We start from the raw sequence: 24,485 nt of genomic DNA on the forward strand, positions 1-24,485 counted from the left end.
CGTGCTCTAGCCAATTGCCCAGACCGTATATTCCCCTCCATCTCTTATCTAACAACCAACCTTGCTTTAAAAAAAAAGGGCGGGTCTCACATAATAATTAAAAAACCCTCTCTCCCTCCTCACACGCCAGCAAAACCTCTCGGAGTTCTTCCCACCCCTCCTCCCCTCCCGGATTGGTCGGCGTGCGTCCGGCGGGACCAATCCATCTCCGGCTCAGCGGCGGCGCCCCGCTGCCCCCGCCTCCCGCCTGAGGGGATTCGCTTGCCCATTGGCCAGGCCCCGTCGCGTGGCTCTCCCGCGCGGCCAATCCGGCCTGCCCGGTGTTTTCTGTCAGTCACTGTGTGGTGGTTGGAGAGAGAGGTGGGGGAGCCGTTACGCACCCGCCCGCGCGCGCGCCCGCCTTCCTATTGGGCGCGGCCGCCGTCCGTCCCGCTGGAGCTCGCAGGGAGGTTCGGTTGAGCGCGTGTTGTGAGGCGAGCTGGGAAGTTGGGTTGGCGTCGCGGGGCTGGGTCGCCGTCGCTGAGGGGCGGCGGAGCAGCAGCAGCAGCCGGAGCCGCCGCCGCGGCCGGGCGGCCGGGAGCGCGAAGCCCGCCGCCGCCCGAGCAGGCCGAGCCGCGGGAGGCCGCCTTCCCTTCCCGTCCCGTCCCGTCCCTTCCTCGTCCGCCTCCACCTCGTCCGCCGCCGCCTTCTGTGGCGGCGGCTGCGGCGGCTCCGCCCGTGCCGGTGGCAGCAGCGGCGGCGGCAGCAGCCATGACGCTGGAGTCCATGATGGCCTGTTGCCTCAGCGACGAGGTGAAGGAGTCGAAGCGCATCAACGCCGAGATCGAGAAGCAGCTGCGGAGGGACAAGCGCGACGCCCGCCGGGAGCTCAAACTGCTGCTGCTCGGTCAGTCCGGCGGGAAGCGGGCGGGCGGGCGGGCGGGCCGGCGCTCCCGGGGAGGAAGCGCGGAGGCGACGCTGCCTCGCCGCCTCGGCTGGGGCGGGAAGGCCCCATCCCTGCCACCCCCCCGCTCGCTCGCTCGCTCGCTCGCGGCGCCCGGAAAGGCCGGCTCCCCCCGCGGATCCTCGGCCGGGCTTATTTCTGCTGCGCATTTCCCCGCCTCGAGCGACGCCTGGCCGGAGGGTCCTCCTTCCCGCTTGCCTCCGGAGGGCCTGCAGTCCCCGCTCCCCCTCCTCCGTGGCATCGGGCGGCTTTCCGCTTTCCTGGGGGGAGGAGGACACCCCTCGGGTGGGTCCCTCGAGGGGTACGCGTCTGTACCTCCGCGTTCATAGACACGTGTGTCTGTATACACGTCTGGGTGATTTAAATGCATCTCTATGTGAGATGTGTGTGTGTATGTAATCATATCTGTATCTGTGATATACCGATATACACACGCACACAATTATGTGTATATGTTAGATATGTATGCAGTTGTGTGTGTGTGTGTGTGTATATACGTGTGTGTCTGAGAGAGAGGTGTGTGCAATTATATGTATATATGAGATACATGCAGCTATTTATATCTGTGTGTACGTGTGTGGTACATATGCAATATTATATATGTATATTTATATATAGTGTGTGTGTGTGTGTATAATGTTGATACACACACACACACCTGCTGTTGTGCGTATGCATCCCTGGGCACCCGCTTTCTTTCTTTATTCCATTACCTGCTACTTCCTTTCCGGTAGGTGTTTGTCTTCCTCACTTTCTCTGGGTCCGGCTTGCTTCAGGTGCCCTTTCCGCTGTTCTTCCTTAGCAGTGTTTATGAGACGCTTTTCTCTCCAGGGTGGATGCCCTGCCTGCCTGCCTGCCGCTCTGCTTCCATCTCCCCCGCCCGGCCACCTCCCTGCTCAGGCTGAGCATCTCAAGGGAGCACCAGGGCCTCTTCCGCTCTCCTCCTCTCTCCGTTTTTCATCCTCAGGAGGAGGAGGAGAGGTAGGACAGGCCCCAGATGGGGTTCAGGGCTTCTTTGCTGTCCAGGAGGACAATTCAGGTGGTCCTTTCCTTAAAGGGAACTTTTACTCTCCCATATAGGGAATGTTCCTTTCGGCAACATCCTCCGTTCTCTCCGTGTGTCTTAAATCCTCACAGCAGCCCTGTGAGGTAGGCCAAGGAAGACAGGGAGAGTGTTGTTTGCTCCCCAGAAATTTCTTGAAATGGAAATCTGCGCAAGGGCCATTTTCTCTTCTTCCTGCATTTGTCGTTCCTCCGTCCCCTGAATCCCAGGCGAAGTTAGGGTGGGTTTCATTTGGCTTCCATTTCCACCTCGCCCTCATTTCCTGACGGATCAACTCAACACTCCGAGCACATCATTGCTGGCCCTGTTCGATCATTGATTGAGTGACACGCAGCGCCTGATGTTTTACTGAAGTAGTCATAATTAGCATTAGGAACAGTTTTCTAGGATTTGTGTGCACTTCCTGGTTGGTTTTTCCATCCTCATTTCTGGCTTTACTTTCTATCTTGACTCTGTAACTTTCATTCACTGCCATCCAGTTTCTTTTGACATTATTTGTAGGACTTTGCATCCTATTCCAACCACTCATTGTTTATTTAAAAGCTAAACAAGATCCTTATTTCTGTCACTTTCCCAAATGCTTTCCCTGCTCCAATTCTGTAATGTTCAGCTTTTTTTAAAAATAATGTTCATTGTGGTCAGTTCGTTTCTATGTTTTGCATGTTGCTTTACCTGGTCCCTGTTGGGTATAGATACATAGCAGTATCTCAAATGCTGGAATCTTGAGTTTGTTTAGAAAAGAAGAATGAGTAGGGGAGAATAGGTTACACTGATTTCCATCAGACCCCTTACAGCTCTGATATATGTAGAGGAAGCTCTGCTTGGTTCATTTGCACTCTGAGCAGGAGTTTTATCTTGGAGAGTGAGGAACTGCAATCAGATTTGTCAAATATTCTGCTGGAGTTTGGTCATGACACATGTATTTCTGGGATTAATATTCCACTATCCGTGCACATCTTAGGAACACTACTTCATGTCTGAGCTTAAAATTTTCTGCCCTTGTGGGTTATTCTATCTCTTCTTCCTTGAGAAGGAACGGTAAGAAGTGCAAAGTGCATGGTTTGAGAAGGCACGGAGGTGCATGGTTGATGGGCTTCATGCAGGTTGAGGATGGCATTTCTCAAGCAGAACCAGTCTGATTAAGAAACGAGAAGAGCTGTGGTAGCAACCACTATTGGATGTGTGGTTTAAAGTGATTGGCTAACCCTGGTGGGAGAGGGCCAAGGATCAGGACGAGCAGGCACAGTTGGAATCTTGCTGGAGTGGGCTGTGATGCCACGGAGCCACCTTGTACAGCGTAGCGGCTCTGGGATCTACCTTCCCTCGCCGGTGAGCCTCTGGTTAGGGACTCTTCCTGACTACCAGCCATCTCTTTTTATATATTTCTTGCATTCTTGGAAAAAAACAACAACCCTCTCCTTCCGCAGACATAGGATATAAGATACCAGTCCTGCCCATCCTCCGTTGCAGTTTTGCTTGCAGCCCTTTAGATTCCTTCCGTGTTGTTTTTCTATAATGTATATCCTGCTTCCTAGCTAAACGGATCTTACAGCGTTTTTTCCTCTCCCCCTCCCCCCGTTCCAAAGTCACCCCCTTCATAATTGCCTCCATCTGCCTGTGTGGAATGTTTGCCTTCCTCTCAAAAGCGTGAAGTACGGAGCATCTCCTCCCCACCCTTTCTGGTGACTTTTCCTTTTGATATCTGCCAGTGTGGTTTAGATACAGGACTTCCTCATACCTAGCAACCTTACTTTCAGTCTTCCATGCTTTCGGAGGAATTTGCTCTCCTTTCTTCTGGTGAGCTATTCCTTCTCCTGTCTGTCATTTTTGACAGCTTCATCACTGATACTTGCAGTGATGTGAGTCCTCCTATACAGCTTTGGTGAAGTCTTTCTTTTGCTTCTCTTCTGCCTGCCTGCCTTGTGTTTCAAATGAAACATACTCAGGTGAGGAAAAACATTTATGAACCTTAAGCCTTAGCAACATTTTTTAAGGAGGTGGTTTTAAACTTTAGCTGTCAGTCCTGAATAAGGCTGAAAATAGGTCTGACCGGAATTATGTTCTTGTATGTAGGTGCTTCTGCCTCGGATGTTTGGTTTTTAAGTAAGCCTTTTAAGCTCTGTGTTGGATGAAAAGTGACTTGCTTAATTTGTAGTCATCTAGCCTTGCATTCTAGGTTCATGGAATGGAGAACTTCTTGAAATTATTTTCTTTGGGGAAAATAAACCTCTGTCACTCCTGATCTTATAGGACCAGCTGAGAGGGGTTGGTGTTAGTAGATCATCTAAAAAAAAGTGCAGAACTGATTTGTAAATCTCAGTTGCAGCTAAGTGTCTTGGATTCAAGTTTAATTCAGACTAATTTCCTCTTTTGAATTAGGGATGCAGTCCATCAGTCCTGGAATTCCAGGAATTAATTTTCAATTAAATTAGTGTTCTCTTTATGTAGCCCAGAGCTAAGGGGAAAAAAACCTATCACTGGATATACATTTAAGTATTTTATACTTTTTCAAAATCTCATGAACAATTTTCCATTGTAATTTTTTTTATGAAAAGAGAGATTTTGAAATGTGGGTCTTGATTGCATTATGAATGCTTATTATAGTTGTAGAACAGGAAATCTCCAGATATAGTTCACATCTTTTATATCATTATCAATCAGTCTTCCCCACCAACTAAACTCTTGACTTATTTCTTTGGTTCCACACTGTGTTTCTTGCCGGACTTCAGCCCTCATCCAAATGGTTGTCGTGTTTCTTCTACCTCTAGCAATAATCATTAAAGAAAATCTTTTGCAATTAGTTACTGCTGTGTAGTATGATGTAGCATTCCTATTACTGTGTATTTTATATGGACAGATTGAGACGAAATGTTCAGTTAAAAAAAAGGAATACCAATAATGACATTACTTTTGAAATATACTTACTTGGATAAGTATCTGATTCTGTGTATGTACTATAAGTTGTAGACATAGTTATTGGTATGCTGACTTCAGCCCTGGGTTTTATGGCAAACAGTACAGTGGAGTATGAAATACCAGGCAGTGAATACTCTCCGTCACCTGGGAGATATAAGAATTTCTTACAGCCTCCATGGCAAGGACACTTTATTAAAAAATTGGTCCCATATAATCAAGGCAGCCAGCTACAAAACAATTTTGCAGAGCAGTATTTTTTGGAGTAGCTTGTTAGATTATGGAGGAAGGCTAATAGGAAACAAGCTGGCAAAAGGTTAATTGAATACACTGTTGTCTTAAATACTCCATAACGTAGATTTTTTTGTGTGTTTGTTTGCATTTCTTAAGATTACATAAACACACTGATAGGTGGATACTGTTAGGTATTTCCCTAAAACCTTGAAAGTAAGCCTAAATCCCTGTACTACTACTACTTTGTTGCTATTGCTAGCCAGAATGATCCATGGAATCCCCTTGTCTTCTGATTGTACACAATTTCTTGCTCCTGTATTATGTTAGATTATTCTGTGGTTTCTGAGACTCTTCCCCCCCCCCCGCCCTTATCCCTATGATTGCATTTAGTTGATAGTTTCTTTTCCACCTAAGGGTTTCTATCTTTGCTCAGTTGGGATAGAAAACATGGTTCTGTTTTGTCAGGAAATAATGTGCATTTTTTACAAATGCATTCTTTTTTTCATAAAGCTAATAATATTCTGATCTGGCAGTTGGAATGGATATATGATTCAATCCTTGTAAATAAGTCCACAACGATTGCTGGCCTTAAGAACTGTTTACCTGAATGCTCAGAGATAGTGACATGGAAAGGCTGCTGGATTCTTAGCAAGTGAGCTAAAAAAGGCTTCCAACTATCCAGATGGGAGATAGAATGCTGTGGTCCCCATTTGTTAGGCTGCTATACATGGAATTTCTGGGTTGGCTGAGTGAAGCGTTTCTTGTAGGATGGTGTTTCTTGTCAAGTTTAATTAAAAAAAAACTTTTATTTAGATGACCTTCAGAAAAAATGTATTATCCTGGACAAGTTCTTAAGATATGCAAAATCTGTTTTCAAACATTTTCAGTGTTTTAAGTTCTAAATAAAAGATGATTAGGCAATGTAACACTTGCAACACCCCCAGGAGACATCCGCAAATTACTCTTAAAAGTGGCTGAAGAGTTGCACAGTTTTGGTTTTCTTGTCTGAAATCTCAAACTTCAGGCAAGAACTCTGAAATGTTGTGAAATCTTGGGAGTGAAATTGCTAAAATCTTGGCAAGATTTGGGCAATTTTCTTTTTTAATTTTTGGGCATCTTTGTATTGATGATTGAGTTGGTAGATATTCCACTAGAAATAATTTCCAATTTTTTAAAAAAATGATTTGTTGTATATAGCACTTAAGCCATATTTATAAAACCTGCTTTATTTCTAATGATTTAAAACATAATTACATTTAACTATTGATAATTGTTAATAAACTATACTATACTATCTTGCTTTTGTTTACTGAACGTAAGAAGTCAGATATTAGCCTCATCATGGTTATGAAGAATATTCAAAACTCCACATTGTTGGTCACATTTTTATGCTTATGAGTAAAGCTCTCAGTGATGCCACTCTGTCACTGTCGGAGCAGGAGCAGCATCTGGAGGAAGTAATGATGTGCATGGATTCCCTCCCAGCTACAGTCTTCTGGGGAATCCTTAAAATGTCATCATTTTTTAAAAGAAGTCTTTCCCCCAAGTCCTGACTTGTCAGTGTTGAATGTGTGTGCGTGAGAAGGAAATGAATAGGCCTTTCTAATTGGGCTGTCTTCAGTTTGCCAAAGCAAAAATTTGCTCATTATTCTGTGAGCAATTTTTTTTAATGAAGTGTATGCTTCTAATTCTTACCGCTCACTCTTGCCCTGCCAAAAAAACTCTTGAGTACTCCTATAAAGTAGTGTTGGTATGTTTCCTTTAGAAGCGTTATCTTCTATTTGCATAGGAAGAAAATTGGTGAAGTCATGTAAACATATCCCAAAGTTGTTGGCTCTATTTTCTAAAGAGGAAACAGGTTGGCAGAGGCAACCTGGTTGTGGATCTTGTCCAGTCCAGGATCCCTGCAATCAGTTGCTGGCTGGTGTTGGGTGAGGCAGGAAGAATTGCTCTATTAATCACACTGGGATTACAAGCTAGGTTCCTAGAATTTATACCAGATCTAGATAGTCCAGAAACCTCATATTTCCTGCCAGTCAGAGGCCAATGCAGCTCAGAGATTATTCACTGCCTGCTATTTCATGTTCCACTGTTGTGGCTCCTCTTGTACCTGAGAAAAACTCAAAAGACTGTGCATCCACAGGGCTTGTTTGGTACCCTTTACTTTGGCCATATTTGTCCTGTCACAGTGTAATGACTGAAATTAGTGGCAGGAGTTCTAGGTATCTTGCCAATTTAATACTGCCCTGGAGAGAACAGCCTTCATAAGGTTTGGTGCTGGCATCTAGTGGTTATTCAAAATTACTCAATCTTATACAAGAATGTATAGTTGTGAGGAAAGAGATGGAAAAGAAGATACTGCCTCCTAAAATTTTAATACTGGATCATGGGATTTGAAAATATTTTCCAGCCCCGTGTGTGTGTGTGTGTAGATATAGATATAGATAGAGAATTTACTGGCCCATTCAAGGCCTTGCCATTCTAGTAAAGTTTGTGAACGTATTTATTAGTCAACCCAGGAGCTTCTGCCTGAGATGGAATAGAAATATCTTTATACAAGAAAGGACACAGCTGTTTTCAAAGGGTTTCAGTTCAAGTAACACAGAAACACAGAACCTTTCTATCATTCTCTCAGTCTGCCTCACTGTTAAAAAAGAGGTGCGTTTTGAGTAAGCCATGATAATTAACTCATGTTTGCTGCCAAACCTTCCTTTTTTGAGCATGGGATTGGAGGCTATCCAGACCTTGTGTAGCATAGTAAAGTTGGAAGAGTAGAAGTTTTGATCAGGAAAGAAGAAGAAAATTCTGAAAGACAGGCCAGCAATGCCGAGCTTAATTTATAACGTCAGGGAGTGTAAGCTGGATGTGCAAGAAATGCTTTAAGTATTCAGAGTATTATCAAGAGGCAAAATATAAATACCTAAAATAAAACGAGGGCATACCAGCTTCATTTAAACTACTTACATTAGCACCTGAGAAATAAGTGTGCACGTTCCTCACACAGTTCTTGTAATGCTAAACTATGGCTTAGAGTTTCATCCAAAACACCCACTTTCCGAATGCGAAGAAAAATCACAGCGTTGAAAGTGCTTGAGTAAATAATTAGATACATGAATCAGTAGAATGTTGCAGCCCCTCCTTTCTTACCACAAGCACAATACGAAGGCTGGCCCAAGGGAGGCTGATTTTCAGGCCCTTATAGGGAGGCATGTCACCTGACTGAATCTGGGAGTAAGGTGTGGCCAGGAGGAAGCCAAAACATGCCAGAGTGAAAAGAAGGTACCAGGTGATGCTGGGTCTTTTGTAAAGAGTTAGAGAAAAATAAAATATTCCGAAGGAGGGGATTCTAGGTAGGAGCTGCTTGTTTTTCTAGATGACTAATCTCTGAGGTGTACAATGGCTATGCCTTTCTGGATAAAACTTTGAGATGAAATTAAAATTGAGGATTGCACTGTTAGCCAGTATGTCAAAACAGCTTCTGCACACTTATTTAAGCTGGCCTTTCTTTTTAACAGCAATTAACAACCTTGGATCATGCCAGAAGTTACAAAAAGCGTGCTTCTTAAAAGCTTCCATTTCGAAGAAAAAAAAAGTCACATAGCATGTTTCAGATGTTCCACAGTGCTGTTATCTCAATTAAAACATGGTTTCCATCTTTGAGAGGTGTTAGCCAGGAAGAGCTGATTTTTGAGAGGTAATCAGTCAGGTGATTTGGAAGGAAGTTGTTTTAAGTATATTTTGAACTGAGCAACTGGGAAGAGTGATCAAATGATTCAATTACTTATCATTTATCATATTAATTATGTGTGAGAGCCTGTAATTTGCCCAAGTTTTATAATGCATCCAGGAACCAAGCCAGTTAAACATCAGTTCTAGGCCCCAGAACTAGTTTCAGTGGCAGCACGCAATCCCAGGATTCCATTGTGCCTCGGTGCATGTGCAAAAGGCCTCTCTTCTATCACAGAAGTAATATAAAAACGGATCATGTCTCTGTGATAGCTTAGGTATGTTGTTTTGCTTCTTCATTCTCACTCCCTTCTCTCAGTGAAAGCAGTGCATAACAGCAGCTTTTCACTACAGGGTGGGGCAATTTGAAGGGTGGCTGAAGCTTTCAGTCCTTCCACTGAAGGGCTGACGTGAGGGTCTTTTACTGTTAGAAATGTAGAATTAACCTTTCTCCTGTTTGGAAAAGAAGTGCCAGCTTCCATTATAAGCGTATCATTTTATTTACAAGGTTTTTGTAGGCTGCTTTACAACTGTGTTCTCTAGCTGGCTCTTAAAACAAATTGCAACATAAGAATTCATGCCAGAAAATAAAGGAAGAGAAAATAAAACATCCAGTTAAATATTTTTTTAAAAGAAAAACCTATTTTGTCCTGTCCTGTCCCACATTTCTTTTTCAGGCACAGGAGAGAGTGGGAAAAGCACGTTCATTAAACAGATGCGGATAATCCATGGCTCGGGCTACTCTGAAGAGGATAAGAAGGGTTTCACCAAACTGGTGTACCAGAATATCTTCACTGCCATGCAGTCAATGATCAGGGCTATGGAGACCTTAAAGATCCTGTACAAGTATGAGCAGAATAAGGTGAGGCCTCTCCCTACAGGGCATTCTGCATTTCCCTTTCCTGTTTGCAGAGGTGTGCTGCTCAGGTTCCACAGTTCAGAGACCTAAGGGGCAGAGTTGTATCGTGCAGCCTGGATTCAGAAGGTGGCTTTTGTTTTGTGGGAACCAAAATGTATCTGTCCCTAGATAGTGAGGCAGAAACTTTATTTCATCTCTCTTATCCCAGCCTGTTGGGTGCCAGTATAGTACATTGTGTACAGTGGAGAGTGCCCGATGGGTCTAGGGGAAAGGGTGTTTTTTGGGGGCAGAAATGCCCTGTGAAGCACTTGCTGATTGACAGCCAGTTGAATTTTGCTCTGGTTCCTCCTCTTCCTCTTCCTCTGTTGCTGTTGTTCGAATGTAGCTCCAGCTGTAGGACGGGAAAAGGCAATTCCTGCTGAGGGGGCAGGGAGTAAGATCTTGGTAAGCCCTTGACACCAAATTTCTTTTACCCTGAATGAAGGCCAATGCACTACTGATCCGGGAAGTGGATGTAGAAAAGGTTTCATCCTTTGAACAACCCTACATAAGTGCAATTAAAACATTGTGGAATGACCCAGGAATCCAAGAATGTTATGACCGGCGGCGAGAATACCAGCTCTCCGACTCCGCTAAATAGTAAGACAATCTACCTTCGCTTTTTTATATCCTTTTTGCTTGGTAGGCTTCCCTTTCTGAAAACTTAAAGGGAAGGAGGGCTTCTGGGAAAAGAGTGTGGCTTGGATTGTCACTCAGGTGTTGATTCTTGCCATTTTAATTGAGTCAGTCGATATGGTCTGAGTGAAGTTAATACTTTCATATTTGTCTTCCCTGAACTTACAGAATGGCTGTACTATAGGATGAAATTTTAAGTTCACAGAGTAACAAGTGCAGTGTCTGGTTTTTCCCCTCAGGAATACTAACACGGCAAAGAAAGATCAGGGTTAGAGAACCTGATCGCAACTCCTCTTGTTCCTGAATGTGGGCTGTGTGCTCTGGAGTTCATGGGAGTTGAAATTCAGAAGCAACGGAAGGGTCTTAGTGTCATACAATCAAAGTTGGAACGGGTGTTAGAGGCCACCTAGTCCAACCCATGCTCAGTGCAGGATCATCCTGACTCCATTTGAAGATTTCTCGTGAAGGAGAACTCAGTACTTCATGAAGCATCCTGTTCCACTGGCTGGCAGCTTATACAGTCAGGAAGTTCCTCTCGCTGTCTAGCCTGAACCCACTTTTATGTAGTTTTAATACATTGGTTTTGGTTCTGCCCTCTGGGACTACAGAGACCATTCCTCCTATGTTACAAGCCCTAGTTACCTGCAGATTGCTGTTGTATCTGCCCTCAGTTGTGCCTTCTGCAGGCTAAGCATATGTGGATGCCTTACTCGTTCTGTAGAGGGCTTGTTTCCAGTCCCCTCACTATCTTGATAGCCCTCCTCTGAATTTGCTCCAGTTTGTCCCTGCCCTTTTTGAACGGTGGTGCTCAGAACTGGACACAGGACTCCAAATGGGTCGGAATAGAGTGGACTGTTACTTCCCATGGTCTGGACATAGTCCTAAGAATGTACTCCAAGATAATACTTGCCTTTTGAGCCCCTTGGTCTTACGTTGGAGAAAAGTGGTGAGGAAAAGTTGGTGATGAGGCAGCTTGAGTAGTGTTGGTGGGATGGGAGAACGTATTTGGGAAATGTTGCCGTCTTAATCTGCCTGATACCGATAGTCCTGTTGAGGGAGCTATGAAGTAGCCCATACACCTCTGCTGTCCTGGTCTTCCCTCTTGATCTCATGTTGTGGTCCAGGTGAGGCCACAGTTTGGCTGTCTGTATCAACCAGGATTTCTTCTGAAGTCTGACGAGCCTCAGGATCTCATTTCATGTTTCCCTTTGGTGTTTTCATGTTGTGCCTCTGAGTAGTATCCATGTGAGATTCCTTGGTCCGTGCGTTAAGTGGTGTTAGGTGGGGTGCCCAGCTGTGTGCAGTTCCTTTTAGCCCTGGAGCAGAGACATTTGGCTGGTGAAAAAGATGAAAACTACTACCCTCCCTTTCCTGCACACCAACAGAATAGGCCACTGGAAGAGGAAAGCCTTCTCACTCACACGCTGTGTAGAATTGAACTCTGTCCTTTTCTTCGAGCCCCACCAATTCAGTGAACAGTTGTCCAGATTAATAATAGGGATAGGGGTGTTAAATCTCTTCTGTGTCTCTTCCGAAGGAAGTGGCTGATGCTGTAATTCACAGCTACATCCTTTGCCTCGTGTCTTCTCTTTGGTGAATTGTAACTGTGAACTGTGTGTCTTTGCAGGCAATAGGAAGCTGGATAAAAGGGGTAGGGGGACAAAATAGGGATGAAGACGACAAACAGCTCTCTTGGAGGATGGGAGCATTTGTGCCTTGCTGCAAGCAGAGAATATAAATTCCATATTCGTGGATCTGTGCTACTGATGAAAACCAGTCTTGAAAGTCTGAGCACTGTGCAGTATTTCTGCGACAGAGCACTTTATCTTTCCCCATCATAAAGGTTCTCTCTTCAAAGGCATTTAATGTGGCAGGCAAGCGCAAGCCACTTTAATCTTTCCCTCACACGTACTTTTTGCAGCTACCTTACTGATGTGGATCGTATTGCCACCCCAGGGTACCTTCCAACCCAACAAGACGTCCTGCGGGTCAGAGTTCCAACAACTGGGATCATAGAATACCCCTTTGACCTCGAGAACATTATATTCAGGTAATATTCACAGATTTCTTTTATGGACATCTGATATTTACGGGATGCTTTTAAAAACCAACTTATATAAAAGTATAATAATATAACAGTCTGTGGAGTTTGGGCTTTGGCCGGTGGGCAAACAAATGCCTTTTCCTAGCATGTTTCTCTGTGCTTTGTTGATAAATGGAGGCTTCCCAAGAGACTACCACTTTAATGTGGTGGAAGAGCTTGCTAGTTTTCATGACCCTGACCACAGTGTCAGCAGGAGCCCCTGATAACATCATCTCTGTCAGTTAAGGTCAAAAGGAGAGAGATGAAGCAAAGAATAACCCCCAAAATGCTGGCAGGTTGGGCTCTGGAGGTGCAAGGGAAGCCAACCCACCTAAGAAAAGTAACCCAAAATGAGATCCAGAAGAAGGCAAGGGCCCGTGCTTCTGTCTTGTTGCTAGGAAGGTGGAATGCAGGCTGTAACTTTTAGATGAATCTGGTGCCAGATGATGAGAGCTCCCATCCCACCTCCATCCCTTCAGAAGGCACTCCTCTAGTTATTTTCTGCTGGGGAGCTCCGAAGGTGGTGACGCGCAGACCCGTAGAATGAAGGAGTCTGGTCCCTGTTAGGGTCTGTAGTGAAAGAGGAATTCCTCCATTTGCAAGGAGGTAGGAGTTGATACTTGGCACGTGAGAACTTAAAATTGTGAAATCAGAAATGATACATCCTGATTTGGGTGTTCTAGGAGTAGGTGAATGTAGGTGGTCTTGAATGGCCAGTGTTGATTCAGATAATGACACGATAGGCTGTTCAGGCTGTGTGACAGTATGAAGGAATGGAGTGGCAATGATACTCAAAAAGGACATTACTAAGTATGAGTTTGGGTGTAACTCAATAGATAGTAGCATCATATCTATTACAATTACTGGTTATCCAGTGAACGCCTGTTATACAAGCGCATGTCTTCGTCACAGGCTCAGTGGTGGAAAGCCTTGAGGAATTTTGTGGCAAAGAACAAGTGGTGCTCAATGCAACATTTAAAAAGCATATAGTTTTGTTCCATATATAGACTAAAACATCTAAAATGCACATGTTTTGATTTGCGCATATGCCTTCTGAAATCAGCTGTTTCGTATACAAGACGTTGTGCACATCTCCACAGAGGATGTAGGCCCTGAGCAGCTAGAATTGTATATGGCTGACCACTGACTTTAAATGTGAAAAGGACAAGAAAAGCAATATAAAATAAGAGAAATCAGGTAAATGTGCAGCTAAGATAAAAAGCCTCAAGAATAATCAGGGAGGGGATCTAATGCAAGCAAATTAGGTTAAAGGAAAATGGAGAAACTATACAGAAACCTTTAATGGGAAACAGGATTATAGAATAAAAGAAATGTTTGCAGAGAAACTAAATTTGACCTCACTAGAAAGTGAGGTATGACAGGCAATAGAATAAGAAAATACAGGTGCAGCCGTAACGCCCATTTAAATGCTAGGAGAAGAGTTCAAGTGGGAACAAAAAATATGTTGTCAAGTGCTGTCCAACAAATATGGAACAAGATGGTGCGGCCAGAGAGTTTGGAAAGGTTCGATATGTGTATATCTGTATTGAAGAAGGGAGAGGAAAGAGAAAGTGCATATTTCTGAACCACTGCTTGTGTGAGGAATTAGTCTTAAGATCTTACAAGAAGAATAGAGTCATACAAGGAGGGAGAAATGTCAGATTAACAGCCAAGATGAGCTAGTTAACAAAAGATAGACAATATAGGATGGTTTACTTTCGTTTATTGATTATACGATGGCATAGTTTATGCCAGAATGTGGAACGTGTGAAGACTGCTTGTGAATCAGAACACTTGGTTATTGAAGAACCCATTAGGGCAAGTAGAAGCTGCTGGATTTGGAGCAATAGAGTAGCTCAGAACAGGAGAGGGAGTGAGGCAGAGATTCGTATGATTGCCATATCTGTTTATCTTACGCAGTGAATATATTATAAGAATAGCAGGATTGGAAGAGAGAGTTGGAATCAAAATGGATCGTTGCAAGTGTTGTTTAAGATGTGCAAGTTACACTTGTAGAAAGTAAAGCAGAGCTAGAAAACCTAATTATAAACAACAATATGGAGTGACTAATTTGAGTTCCTATTAAATATTAAAAAGATAAAACTAATGTAAATTTGCTGTTGACAATGAAGAAAGGAAGGTGTTTGATGTATTTGTTTTCTTGGGCTCAGGAACAGATAAAAATGGTAGAGTGTGCTGGAGAAATAAAGAGAAGATCAATCTTAGGAAGGAAAGCAATGACAAACTTAGATAAGATTATGAAGGATTTCTATGACAACAAAAATCATAACCATAAAGCAGCCGTTTTCCCAATGGTGATACACGGCTATTAAAGCTGGAGCTTTAAAAAGAGCGAGAGAAAGCAAAAAGATGCCTTTGAATTACAGATTTTGAGACGGTTACTGGCTGTGTAGGAGTGCTCCATTTTGAATAGCAAGAACTGGTCAGTCTGTCTCTCTCTCTTGTGTTTCTTAACCACCTCAGTCATAAAATCCTGGGCAGTGTACTACAGGGTAACCACAAACCAAAGATTTGCAACTAATAAAACAATAAACACACAAACTGAACATCCTCAGTTCCTTCAGCCTCTCTTCATAGAGCAGGTCCTCAGTCCCCCATATCACCTTCGTTGCTCTCCTGTGGACCTGTTCCAGCTTGTTAATAGCTTCTGGAAATGTACTCAGAGTCATATACAGTACTTCAGGCATGGTCTCACTAATGCAGAGTAGAGTGGAAGAAGAACTTAATGACTCTTTCATACAGTGGTATTTGAAAGGTGCTTTTATGTAAAGTGTCTCGCCATAGTGCTCAAAACGCAATCAGTTGCATGTTCTTTCGCCTGGTGACAATGAAATATCATGCTAGAGCAGTGGTCTGAAGGCTTTCCAAAAAAGATTGGTTGTAGCAGGGAATCTAAAGGAAACAATGAAGAATTTCATTTCAGCTTCATGGAAAACCACTGTACAGATTACCTTTCTCATACCAGCCTTGTTGTTCCCCAACAGTTCTGCTGTTGCAAACATACTGGATACCCCCTTTTTTTTTTTTACTTGGGGATTGGGGATGTTGACTGATCAGTGAACAACCAAGGCCTGCTTTTTTTTTTCTTTTTGCCCCTTCAGAATGGTGGATGTTGGTGGCCAGAGGTCAGAAAGGAGGAAGTGGATACACTGCTTTGAAAATGTAACTTCCATCATGTTCTTAGTAGCTCTTAGTGAATATGACCAAGTACTGGTGGAGTCTGATAACGAGGTAAGCAGGATTGCTAGCAGCTGGCATTGGCCTGTGGGTATTGCTGTCCCATTGATGGCGAAGTGGCTGAAAAGCTACCCTATCAAATCTTTTTAAGGAGATGAATCAGGAGATACCAGCAGATGTGCCTTCTTCGCTCCTCTATCCTCCCATCTTTTCAGCATTTGTAATCTTTCACCCTGGCTGCCTGGAAGACCAGGGTGAGCAAAAAGACACAAGCAGAATATAGTTTAGTTGCTCGGTTGTTGAAAAGCTCCCCTGCAGCCACCTTCACCACGGGCTGGCAGATTTGCCTGAAGTCATCTTCATGGGGGAATAGTTGGGCAGAGAAGCTTTTTATAGATGGCGCTGTCCCCGAGCCGCTTTGTCCACGAGGTCCAGTTCCCCAGCTTGCAGAGGATAACAGCTTTATCTCAGCAGCAACAATACCCTTCTGTAGAAAGTGAAGCATCTGTCCTTTCCAAGAAGTATTTCTAGGCCCAGGATCAAGGAAAAAAATGGAGGACGTAGAAGGCGTGCCTTGGAGCAAGAACTGAGATGCGCCTTCAGTTCTCAGTTAGGCGGAATAGCAGCTTGCTGCCTCTCTTTGCAGAGAGTGACCCGTAAAATACGGGCGGGGATCGAAGATTGCTACTTGGCTTTCAAACTGATCATTTGTGCCCCGCAGGGTTCTTCTCTGGGTGTTGGGCGATGCGGGCACAGAGTATTCCGAGGTTCTCTTCTTCCTGAATATATAGAAAATCAACAAACGCTTGGCTTGCTTGTTTTTTTCTGAGCCTTGCGGTCCATGCTCCCTTCACATGAAAGAACAGGGAGCCAGCCCTGTGTACACATTTATAACACAGTTCTGGCAAGCAGGCAGACTTGGAGTTGTTGCTCTCCTTTTTTTCTCCCTGACGTCAGTTGTTTGCGTATTTTAACCTTTTTCAGGTTTTCTAGATATCTTGTTGAAAAGCGTGCAGTAAAATCAGGAGGAAACAAGACCTCGACAAACAGGGGAAAAAGAGAATACAGGGTGTATGCAGCTACGTTTAAGAAGTAATACAGCTTAGTGCCAATAAACATATAGTGATTTCTAGGGCATCCAATTGGCTTTTTAGTTTTTGGTGGACATCCTGCTATAGGTAAAACCATAGGAATGAAGGAAGGCTGGCTGCTGATAGAACAAAATATATTTTTGTGTTTTCCCTCTGCTTGAACAGAATGGCAGACTAGAGACAGCTACTTAAACTCTGTTCAGTGGGAACAGCTAGATCCTAGAACGGCAATCCTATATGCAGCTTCTGCTAAAGTAGTTTTATCACAATTCATTATGAAAAGGGATATTACATAATTGCCTGTTTCGCCTATATTCAGGGGTTTTCTCCAGCTGCCATTTCCCTTCCTCTAGTAGCAGCCTAGGATGAGCTTTTGCAGTCTTAGAAACAGCACCCTTCAAGAGTTAGGTGGCACCTGGGTTGAGGGAAACGGCGTCTCTTCCAAATGAAGCACGCTTACGGAAATTCACGTTTAACCGCTTTAGGGATTGTTGCTGCTTTCCAACAGGGACAGCATCTAGGTCTGAAATGAATGGAGTGTTTCCTATGTGAACTAGGAGGGGGGGGGGGGGGCTTGCTTTATCCGAACTGATAGCCACTGGCAAGAGATTAAGGTATGTTTGAAAAGGGATATGGCAGACACTTCTGGGATCCTGTTAACCTGTACACAAGGTTTGTCAAAAACTATGAAATCCTTGTTTACATGTTTGTTTATTATTTCATCCATGGATCTAAAAGCTTTTTTTTTTCCCCTTACAGAACCGCATGGAGGAGAGCAAAGCCCTTTTCCGGACCATAATCACCTATCCCTGGTTCCAGAATTCTTCTGTCATCCTCTTTCTCAATAAGAAAGACCTGTTGGAGGACAAGATAATGTACTCTCACCTTGTGGATTATTTTCCAGAGTTTGATGGTAAGAAATTACTTTTCAAGAATTAAATTAGGGGATCCATCCAGCAGTAGCACCCCCTTTTATTCTTGTGGCCAGAAGCAGTGCTTCTCAACCTTGGCCACTTGAAGATGTGTGGACTTCAACTCCCAGAATTCCCCAGCCAGCATGGGTGGCCCCCAGGATTCTGGGAGTTGAAGTCCACACGTCTTCAAGTAGCTGAGGTTGAAAAACACTGGGCCAAAGCTGCCAGGAAGGGCTGCAGTGCACAGGTGGAGCGTTTTCCCTTTAGAAGGGCCAGGCTTTCTTTAGGGCAGCTTCAGCACGGTGTGGGAAAGACCTCCCACCCTTTTTTAGTAAAGGAGAGTGATTTGCCCCTCTTCCTAGAGGCTGCAAAATGACTGGAAATTGATGAGATCCATCCTCTCGAGGACAAGAATTGAACGATAGCTGCTCCCAATCAGAGCGGCTTCTCCTTTCGGTCAAGAGCCAGATAGCCTTCTGCTGCTGAGAATATCCTCATTATAATCGTGGTTCTCTCCGTTCTGTCTCCAGGCCCCCAGAGAGATGCCCAGGCAGCCCGGGAATTTATCCTCAAAATGTTTGTGGATCTAAACCCCGACAGCGATAAAATTATCTACTCTCACTTCACTTGTGCCACAGATACGGAAAATATCCGGTTTGTCTTTGCTGCCGTCAAGGACACCATCCTGCAACTCAACTTGAAGGAATATAATCTAGTCTGACCTTGAATTATCTGCCCTCTTCTCCCACCCTCCCACCTGCCCCTCCCTTAATCTCCTTGGGAGACCTTTTGTCGTGAAGAAAAGTAAGACAAACGAATCTCATGAATTGAAACAAACGAAAAATGTACAGGAAAACAATCTTGATTTTTAATGATGTAATGATTGCAAATTGTCTGATCTGTGGAGTGGCAAAGTTTTTTTTTTTTTTTTAAGCTCACCATTACCTTCAGTCTCATGTCTGCCCCACAGAATAGCTTATTTTTTTTTAATTGCTTTTATTCCACAGTTTAAAAACAATGGGGGACATGTTTCACTCTTTCTCTCTGGCACCTTGTTAATTTCCTGCTTTGTTGCCAGCAGTCAAGGCAGTTTCCTCTTGGACTCTGTATGTTGCATTAGTAAATTCTTTTCCTGTCTGATCTGGCGATAATTGAATCCCAGACTATCAAGCCAAAATAATGAGCTTATTCGGCGGTGGGAGTATGAAATGCAGCTAGGACCTTCAGCTTGTGCCATGTGATGCCTCTGGTGTATCTCCCCCTTCCCCCCCGCACGTCCTGACCAAAAGGATATGCGTGGAAACGGTATACCGAAATGACATCCTAAGGGGAAAAGCCCACTTTATTTTGCAGTAGCGCAAAACCAGCCATCCTTTGGTTCCTGCGTTTCTTTGTTCCTTTACTCTAGCTTTTTTCTCTACCAATTATGGAAGTTATACTGAGACTGTGATTTTTTTTTTTAAGTTATTGTTCTATACATAGTTTGCTACATGTGCTAGACTTTTGTTCGTTGACTACCAACCAAGCAATAGCTATCAAGCCTGGGGGAAGTGCCTGATTGCGGGTTTTGGGTTTTTGTTTTTTTTTTTTTGGTTTTGTTTTGTTTTCTGTTTTAGCGTTTAAGGAAAAAAAACTTGCTTCTCACCCGAAGCGAGAGGCGAAGGTATTCCAAGAGGGCGACATCCCTCTGGTGAAGCCTGAAATCTGCACCAGATTTTGGCTCAGAAGGAAGATTTGAGGTTCTGACTCTTACTGTTGGACCCTTTTTGTGTATGTGTTCTGCCAACGACCCTTTGGGTTAGTCAGAATCCTGACCCAACGTGGTAAGTTTGGAGGAAGAACCTTGGTGGGGGGCGGGCTGGAGACGGTGTCTGCGTTCTGAGTCAAGCTGGGGCGCCTTGTGCCTCTTGTCCTAAACGTTTGGGAAGGGCTTGCAAGTCCTTTTGAGTTGTGCAGCCTCACAGGGGGCCATGATGAATGACATTGCCAAGGCCGGTGTGATTGGCAGCTGCTGCCCCCCCGTCTTCCCATCTCTTGACCCCGGATGGCTTTGTTCTGTCGGAAGCAGACCCGCTCTGGGGGTGCCTGTGTGCATGCATGAAAGAACCCCAGGCCAGAACCAGCCAAAGGGCCTGTGGAACGGAGATGGTAGAGGTCAAGATTTGAAGCGGGCAAAGGGAGAGGTTTCCATTTCTGGATTCTCGGTGCCAAACGTGTTCCCGCAAAACCTGCTCGAAGCCAGTGCCAAACCCCCAACTTTGCTGCTCTTTCTGGGGGGCAGATTGCCACAGCACCCGACAAGCGACACTAGAGAATAGGTGGGATTTCTGAATGTGCTCCCGGATGTGATGTGTAGCAGCCACGGTATAAGTGACTTGGAACTGCTAACCGCCAAATTTACAGATGCTGCAAGAATCGGCCTTTCTCTTGGAAGGGACCACAGGCCAACCCCCATAACGGGGACGGAAAAGGACGGGAGTGTCAAATATGCTTTTACGTTGGAGCGGGCAACACTAGTTGAACTTCCTTGCACGAGATGTAATGAAGGGTCTGGGGGGGGCTGTTTTGGTTTGACACGAAAACACTAATTTCATGTGGACGTTTGCAGCATTCTGGGTGGGGTGGGGGTGGTGGAAGAGGGTGCTGCCTTCAGCTTTCTGGAACACTACAGAAGAAAGCCGGGGGAGCCGTGCTTCGGAGAGGCTCCCGCTTGCCGTTGTGCAATTTCCGACAACACGCCGTGAGTGAGAAGTTGTTAAAATTGGGAGACAGATCAAGAGTAACTACACGAAAGGGCTTGTTGGGTTGATACGAGGGGAGAATGGAGCAGTTGCTATTTTCCAACGTCACCGACATTCCTGACTTACTGTTTTGCTCTAAATGTACAGGGGATCGTGTTGAGGGGGGCGAATGGATCCCCTGATAGGCAGAGGAATAGCCATGTGTTGGATTTGTGTTCTCGCCCAAAGACCCAGATTTTCTTCTGCGAGAGGGGTTCTGTTCTTGCAAAGGTGCCGTGACTTACTTTCGGAGCCCCTTGCCGGAAGCCCTTTCTTGTGTGGAGCGGGCCCCTGCCTCCCTGGCCTGGTTCACCGCAGCTCTGGGACTGGGAGCTCTGAGACCGGGCACTGGGAAAGGGGCTGCTTGGCCACCTCTCCTGCATCGTCTTTCCAGGGATGGGCATCCCTGCCTGAGTCGGGGCTGGGGTCCTCCTCGCCAGATGCCATGTGTGCCAAGCGGGCTCTTAGTCTGCCCACTGTTGGGCAAATGGGGTGGGAGGGGCAGCTGGGGCCGAGAGGAGATTTGCGGGCAACCTCTTCTGTTCCTGTGAAGCTGCATTACGTGGACCAGCCGTTGGGATGGATATCCCGCCCCGGTTTCTGCTCCTGAATGTGCCAACCCCCCTCGGCCATCGTTTTGTTCCTCCCCCACTTCAGTTGGGCTGGAGGGAGCGGATCAGGGTTCCAGATGACCCCGAAAGGAAGACGCAGAGTTTGTGAAATCAGGCCTGCGCGTGGTGGAGGGAGCCAAAGTTAAGACGGAGCGGTCTGACCAAGTTCTGTTCACAGTGCACTTTATATGAAAAGAGTCCTGCTGAAGACGCACTCACCTGCTCACACACTTCATCCGACTGTATCTGGGAACAGGATTGCAAAATGCATCATTCCGTTTCCTTCTGGGACTTTGCAACGATCGGCCACCTGACTAGCAGCTGCCCCCCCCGCCCCCGCAGCTCCGTTTTCCCTTCCCTTCCCTTCGGATGGAATTACCAGCTTTTGCCTTTTACTGCGTGTCCCCACCCCCGCCACATGTTCTATTGCTACTTTGGGGAGGGCGTGTGTGCTGGCCATTGCACTTCACCAGAAAGGGAGGTTGAGTCCACCATCTGAGGTTCCAGGTCTGTAATTCAGTACTCTGTGTGTGCGTGTGCGTATGTTGTATACTTTATTTTTAAAAAGCATTACATGGTTTTGTGCCAATGCCCCATTCTTTCTTCAGTACCAGAGACTCTTTTACAAGTACCAGTGTGGTGAAAAATTATTTGGTTATACTAGTATATTATAATAAGAGAACCTGATTTAAAAGAATAACATTTAAACATCCTATTTAAAAGAAAAACTACTATATAAAAATGCTGTTTTTAAAACCTTTTTTGTCATTTTGAACTTGCATGTGGTGTTAACACGTGGGGGCGGGGGCGGGCAAAGGAGGGGGTTTGGAATTACGTGGCCCGGGATTGGTTTTTTTTACCCGTGTTCCTGCCTCGCTCCCCAACTGCGAGGAGGCAGAAACTGGGTTTCTCGGAACACTTGAATTCTTTCATCTGCTGGGTGCTGACCCTCCTTATTTTAGAAGTTCCTGATGGAAATTGATTTTCATAGCTTTCTCCTGAATAAATTGTTTGAAATTGGAATAAAATTCATTCCTTACAAAAATCATTCTCTGTGTTCCTTGTTCCCTGTGTGTGCTTTTTTAAATTAAGCAGTTAAATTGGATGCAAACGTAAGTTGGCAAGTAGCTTATTTGCCCCAATATGTCTAGTTGAGAGGCACTTTGATGTACAATTGGCTGAAGAAGAGGCATTCTTTTGATGGGGCGGGGTAGAGGCTTGTTCCAAGAGCGTGCTTTACAGGATATTCAGTTGGCTTCTGCTGCAGTAGGCCATGTCATGCCGAAAGCGTTCCCATTGCTGGTTTTGAACTTTTGGACTTACGTTCCCAATATTTATGGAGCACGCAAAGTTGAAGAAAGGTGGGCTCAAGCTGTAAGGCAGGATTGCTTCACTACTCGGTGCAAATCCCTTGGAAGTAACGTGTGGCTTGTCACTGGCAGTGTTAAACGTGATCATGTGACCAGTTGCAGCAGAACAAGTTTTGCTTTTGTGAAACGATGCAGGGTCCTGGGGATTTCCAAGACTCGGCTTAGGAAATTCGTGTCAACCAGTGTTTCTCAACCTTGGCCACTTGAAGATGTGTGGACTTCAATGCCCAATTCTGGGAGTTGAAGTCCACATCTTCAAGCGGCCAATGTTGAGAAACACTGGTGTAGACCGATCTGGTCTCAACCCACGTGGGTAGCAATGACCCTCTGCTGTCTCCTGGCGTATTGATTTGGGCAGGAATTTGAAGTAAAATCCCTCATCAATAAGACGTCATTCTGAGCAAGCATGGGTAGGAAGGAGGCGGAATGGCTGAGCTGCTGACAGGGCGTTCGGTAGCAAACTTCAAGCATGTCTTAAAACCCGTCACAGAGTTGAAACGTGCAGTGAAGTCCTGTCCAGGGCCAGAATCCGAGTTAGAGCACTCAGAAGGTTCACCAGCCTCTGGGGAGCCCACTTCTGGGATACTGGTTCCACTGTTGAACTGGTTTTTCTGTTAGGAGGCTCTCCCCCCCCCAACCCATAACAGCCTATTGGAGTTTGCCTTCCTGAAAATTCCCCTCATCCTGCTCTGTGATACCGTTCCAGGCATTTGAAGAGAGCTGTCATTTCCCCCCCCCCCCCAGGCCTAAAGCTCCAGCTTCCGTCTTCACAGAACGTGGCTTTTCGTCCCCTGATAATCCTGGTTGCCCTTCCCTAAACCCGTTCCAATTCCTCTGGATCCTTCAAATGCGATGCCTAGAAATGGACTCGGTGCTCTTAAGTGGGGTCTGACCAAGCCAGACTGAAGGGGAGCAATTAACTTGCCGTGATGCTCAAAATTGCATTTGTGCCTTTTGCGGTTTTCCTTTCAGCACGTTCTGTCAAGTTAATTCTGAATTTTAGTGGGGCCTCTTAAGGTATTAGCTATCTCCCCTCCCCCCCTTTTTTTTGCCTGCCAATTTGATAAGCTTTCCCTCCAGCACTTTAAGTCATTAATTTTTTTTTAAATGAAAAGTAGAAACCCAGCTCTGATCCTTGACGCCTCTCTCCAGTTTGAGGAGGAACTACCGATAAACCCCTTTTGACCACGATTCTTGAGCCAGCTGTGCATCCCTGGGACGGTCCTGTGCAGCCCACAATTAAACAGCTTCCTAAAAATGTCCCTCTGTATTTCATACGATGCTTTGCTGTACAGAAGTCAGGATGCATCGTACAGGCGTTTGTGCCTACCTACCCACCCACCACACCTTTCCCCTTCGAGACAACCAGTAACGATAACAAAAGTGGGGAGGTAAGAGGAAAGGAAATTAACTGGAATTAATTAAGTTATACCGACACCATTCACTCTACCTTTCTTGTTTCCATCGCGTCCATACATGGCTTTATGCGCACTGTTTTTCAACTTCCACCCTTCCTCTCTCTGAAGATCTCGTCAACCTCACCGAACCTTGACTTTCTCAGCTGTCCCCTCTTATCTCGGCCCATTCTCTCTTCCCGCATACAGTAGAATACCTTTGGTTGTGGTACAGTCCTCATTCCTTCCACCTCTACGCGTTTCCCCAGCCGCTGCTTTTTCCGTTCCATCCGCATGCGCTAAGTCTCATCTGGATTTCTTCTTCTTTCCCTGCATTCACACACACGCTTCCGAAGTACTGTATCCCATTCCAACTGTGTTCAACATGTTAAGTTTCTCTTGACATGCCAATTCTCGCTTCTCACTTCTCAAGTGGCCAGAAGTACAATCTTACACACAGCTATCTTTGTTTCTTTTGGCAAACACTGATTGCTTACAACAGACCACATTCTGTTGTTTACCTTTGTAGCCGCCTTTGTACGTCTTAACATTTTCTTCATTTCCCTGTCCTTCAGTAAACATCCCACTAAGGTGCACAAGTTCATCCCTTTCGTTTGTTCTCGTTTTTCCC

The 24,485-nt window shown here is 45.1% G+C and overlaps 1 protein-coding gene across 1 annotated transcript; it reads left to right on the plus strand.

The window, feature by feature from the left end:
* Positions 1–383: 383 nt before the first annotated feature.
* Positions 384–22,138, plus strand: GNA11 (G protein subunit alpha 11). The gene is made up of 7 exons (XM_063290898.1): positions 384–886; positions 9,557–9,741; positions 10,223–10,377; positions 12,335–12,463; positions 15,619–15,748; positions 17,545–17,698; positions 18,230–22,138. Exons 1-7 carry the CDS (start codon positions 751–753, stop codon positions 18,418–18,420), a joined length of 1,080 nt encoding a protein of 359 aa, XP_063146968.1. The 5' UTR covers positions 384–750; the 3' UTR covers positions 18,421–22,138.
* The last annotated feature ends 2,347 nt before the right edge of the window (positions 22,139–24,485 follow it).

This window comes from Candoia aspera, chromosome 1 (genome assembly GCF_035149785.1).
Source record: "Candoia aspera isolate rCanAsp1 chromosome 1, rCanAsp1.hap2, whole genome shotgun sequence".
NCBI classification, from domain to species: Eukaryota; Metazoa; Chordata; class Lepidosauria; order Squamata; family Boidae; genus Candoia; species Candoia aspera.